Source organism: Triticum aestivum, chromosome 7D, assembly GCF_018294505.1.
Source record: "Triticum aestivum cultivar Chinese Spring chromosome 7D, IWGSC CS RefSeq v2.1, whole genome shotgun sequence".
NCBI classification, from domain to species: Eukaryota; Viridiplantae; Streptophyta; class Magnoliopsida; order Poales; family Poaceae; genus Triticum; species Triticum aestivum.
Genome location: NC_057814.1, coordinates 30742458 through 30746237, shown reverse-complemented (window position 1 = coordinate 30746237; position 3780 = coordinate 30742458). Strand labels below are relative to the sequence as shown.

Genomic DNA, 3780 nt, shown 5'->3' with positions numbered 1-3780 from the left:
TAACCACACCACGTCATGACATGTCTAGTCTATTTAATGGTTGATGCATCTTATTCCTAACACTTATGATAAGGATTGTTACCCTTTTTCCTTGATCGGCGAGGCCGAAACCACTCGTTCGTCCTGGCCGGCGAGGCTAGTACTCTGTATTGTTTCCTTCAACTGTATTTTGGTTGTGCCTGCTCTCCACAACTGTATTTTGTTTGGATCTGTCTGCACTGTTAATTTGGAGCATTGAATGTTATGCCTAAAATTGGTACTCACTAGAGTCTCTTTTTTTTTGACATCATGGTACTCACTAAAGTCTGTTGTATGCACATGTCTAAATTAATTAATAGGGTACCTATATATCTTTTGAATTAAGATGGGTCTAAATTCATTCGCAAAAAGAAAAGAGGTGGGTCTAAATTAATGATTCAGTACTAACTTTCCCTAGCCTCGGCGCAGCTATAAATTGCGCTCTCTGAGACTCAAGAAAGACCCCAGTCGAAAACTTTCCTCTTCAGTTTTCTAGCCGCGGCCGTCGCGATGAAGTCACGCGCCGGCACGCCGCCCGTCCTGTACTCGTACGCGTCGATGCAGCAGCGGAGCGGCGGCGGCATGAGGTGGCGCGAGTGCGTTGCCGTGCTGGGCGCCGCGGCCATGGTGGTGTTCGTCGTCACCCACTCGCTCCTCCCAGGGGCCAGGGTGGGGGATCTGGGCGACGTGGTTAGCCCAGTGCTCCGTCTCCGGAGAGCCAGGCGGGAGGAGGCGGCCGTGCCGTCGTCGGAGAAGACGGTGGGGGAAATCGGCGATGAGGCCGATGGCTTCCCGTGGAGCAACGCCATGCTGCAGTGGCAGCGCACCGGTTACCATTTCCAGCCGGACAAGAACTACATGAACGGTATGGAATCCATTACTTCCGATGATGGAATTTTTAGATGCAAATCCTCCTGTGTTCTTTCTCCTCGCCTTGCTCTATGTTTGGAGGAAGAAACTGACTGGCAATGGCTAGCTGCCTTTTTTGCTGTCTTTTTGTTTGTTTGCTTGGCGGAGAAAGAAACTGACCACCGTTTGCTTACGTGCTCCGGCGACATGCATGCATATATGCATGCAGATCCAAACGGTGAGTGAGTAGGATCCTCATCACTTTTAATCCTGACCAGCTGTCGTCTCTCTCTATGTCTAATGTCTATCCATTGGCAAGGAACTAGGAGTACTGATTAATTGAAACACGAATAACATGCAGCTCCAATGTACTACCGTGGATGGTACCACTTCTTTTACCAGTACAACCCGGAGGGTGTCACGTGGGGAAACATCTCGTGGGGCCACGCCGTGTCGCGAGACATGGTCCACTGGCACCACCTACCCCTCGCCATGGTGCCTGACCGATGGTACGACATTAACGGCGTTTTGACGGGCTCCGCCACCATACTTCCTGATGGCAAGGTCGTCCTGCTCTACACAGGGAACACCGACACGCTCGCCCAGGTACAGTGTGTTGCCGAACCTGCAGACCCTCATGACCCTCTCCTCCGCACCTGGATCAAGCACCCCGCCAACCCGGTCCTCTTCCCGCCCCCCGGGACATACAAAAAGGACTTCCGTGACCCCATGACCGCATGGTTTGACAAGTCCGACAACACATGGCGCACCATGATCGGGTCCAAGGACAACAACGGGCATGCTGGCATCGCCCTCATGTACAAGACAAAAGACTTCGTCAAGTTCGAGCTCATCCCGCGTCCGGTCCACCGCGTCGAGGGCACCGGCATGTGGGAGTGCGTCGACTTCTACCCTGTTAGGGGCAATAGCAACTCATCACAGGAAGAGTTGTACGTCCTGAAGGCGAGCATGGACGATGAACGACATGACTACTACGCATTGGGAAAGTATGACGCAGTGACCAACACATGGACACCGCTGGACCCAGAAGCAGATGTGGGAATCGGACTGAGGTACAATTGGGGAAAGTTATTTGCGTCCACGACATTCTATGATCCGGCAAAGCGGCGACGTGTGATGTGGGCGTATGTTGGTGAGACAGATTCCAACCGGACCGACCTCGCCAAGGGATGGGCAAACCTCCAGGTATCTTTATTGTACATATATTTGATCTGTTTTACCACGTGTTTAGCATCTATCATCAGTTCCATTCGTTCTTTATGCATGCTCGATATATATAGATATGACAAGCATAGTTATCTTGCATTCATTCATTATGCATGCTTGATAGATAGATTCTCGCTCCGTTCATTATTATAAGATGTTCAAAAATTTCCTGATTCGGATGTATATTGACATGTTTTACTGTGTTTATTCACTCATTTCGGTCCATATGTAGCATATATTAAAATATCCGAAACATCGTATAATAGTGAACACAGGTAGTAATTATTTGTATTTGTGACTTCAAAAATATTTTGGCTATGCTTTTTCTCTGACTCATTTCACTATTAGGCTCTCTGAGAGGATCGAATCTAACTCAAAAAGGTTCAGATTGAGCATTTCCATCACGTTTGTGTTATAAGCCAGCTTGTACTTTTTCGCACATAAGAGAACCTTTTAAGTTGCCTACTGAATCCATGAGCAGGCAAGAGATAATCTGATGAACAGAAACATCTTATTAGCTAGAAGGAAAGGTAGTGGTTCTTGATATCAAAGTGTCATCATGATCACCGGAATTTCCTAGCTTGAATTAAAATGAACTCTCTAATTAATGGTGTATGATGTAGGCGATTCCGAGGACGGTGGCGCTGGACGAGAAGACCCGGACGAACCTCCTCCAATGGCCGGTGGAGGAGATTGAGACCCTCCGTCATAATGCAACTGACCTCAGTGGCATCACCATCAGCACTGGCTCCGTCTTCCCCCTGCATCTCCGGCAAGCCGCTCAGCTCGACATAGAGGCCTCCTTCCGCCTCAACACTTCTGACATCGCAGCCCACAACGAGGCCGACATCGGCTACAACTGCAGCACTAGCGGTGGTGCCACCAACCGGGGTGCGCTCGGCCCCTTCGGCCTCCTCCTCACCAACGGTCACAGTGAACAAATGGCAATGTACTTCTACATGTCTAGGAGCCTTGACGGGGACCTCCGGACCCACTTCTGCCATGACGAGTCGCAGTCATCGCTGGCCAGGAATGTTGTGAAGCGTGTGGTGGGCAGCACTGTTCCGGTGCTCAACGGAGAGGCCTTATCCGCTAGGATTCTTGTGGATCATTCCATTGTGGAGAGCTTCGTTATGGGCGGGAGATTGACGGCGACGTCCCGAGTGTACCCGACTGAGGCCATCTATGAGGCGGCTGGGCTGTACGTTTTCAACAATGCTACCGGCTCCACTCTCATCGTCGATAAGCTCGTGGTGCATGAGATGCATTCAACACCGATGCAACTAGATCTTTTTGCACGAGATTAACTTCCAACCGGTTTCTCTTTACTAAGTTTGTTTTCTGATTATTTTTTTCTAGTTCTGTCAGACGGATCATACATTGTTACTGTCTGCTCGTTTATGCAGCAGATCATAATATTTTGCATTGTCCAGTGGGTAGCAAGCTGGACAGTACACGAGTCCATCCCGTAGGGTGAGGCCGGAAACTCCATTAGCTCGTATGTAGCCTGGTAGCTTGACTCGACGCTGTTCTCAAAAAACAAAACTAGACTCGACACATTGGCCTGGCCCAAGCTGAAGTGGAGCCCCTCACCTGTATGTCAATCCTTTACCATTTCTTTTCCGAACAGTTTCTGAGCTAGAGGTTTAATCATGTGTAACTCAAGTTGGCTTTTCTGCAAGATCT

The 3780-nt window shown here is 49.4% G+C and overlaps 1 protein-coding gene across 2 annotated transcripts; it reads left to right on the top strand.

Annotated features, from left to right (window-relative positions):
* The first annotated feature begins 440 nt into the window (after nucleotides 1-440).
* Nucleotides 441-3442, top strand: LOC123170292 (sucrose:sucrose 1-fructosyltransferase-like). 2 transcript variants are annotated; one of them, XM_044588125.1, is made up of 4 exons: nucleotides 441-883; nucleotides 1097-1105; nucleotides 1229-2073; nucleotides 2718-3442. In XM_044588125.1, exons 1-4 carry the CDS (start codon nucleotides 529-531, stop codon nucleotides 3399-3401), a joined length of 1893 nt encoding a protein of 630 aa, XP_044444060.1. In that variant the 5' UTR covers nucleotides 441-528; the 3' UTR covers nucleotides 3402-3442. The 2 variants fall into 2 exon arrangements, with proteins under 2 accessions (XP_044444060.1, XP_044444059.1); XM_044588124.1 differs by having other exon boundaries at nucleotides 464-1105.
* The last annotated feature ends 338 nt before the right edge of the window (nucleotides 3443-3780 follow it).

Excerpts from the sequence above, each read along its gene's own strand:
- LOC123170292 (XM_044588124.1), top strand. The coding sequence starts at position 529 with ATGAAGTCACGCGCCGGCACGCCGCCCGTCCTGTACTCGTACGCGTCG. Across the intron at positions 1,106-1,228 it reads TATGCATGCAGATCCAAACG|CTCCAATGTACTACCGTGGA; the intron begins GTGAGTGAGTAG and ends AATAACATGCAG. Across the intron at positions 2,074-2,717 it reads AGGGATGGGCAAACCTCCAG|GCGATTCCGAGGACGGTGGC; the intron begins GTATCTTTATTG and ends TGTATGATGTAG.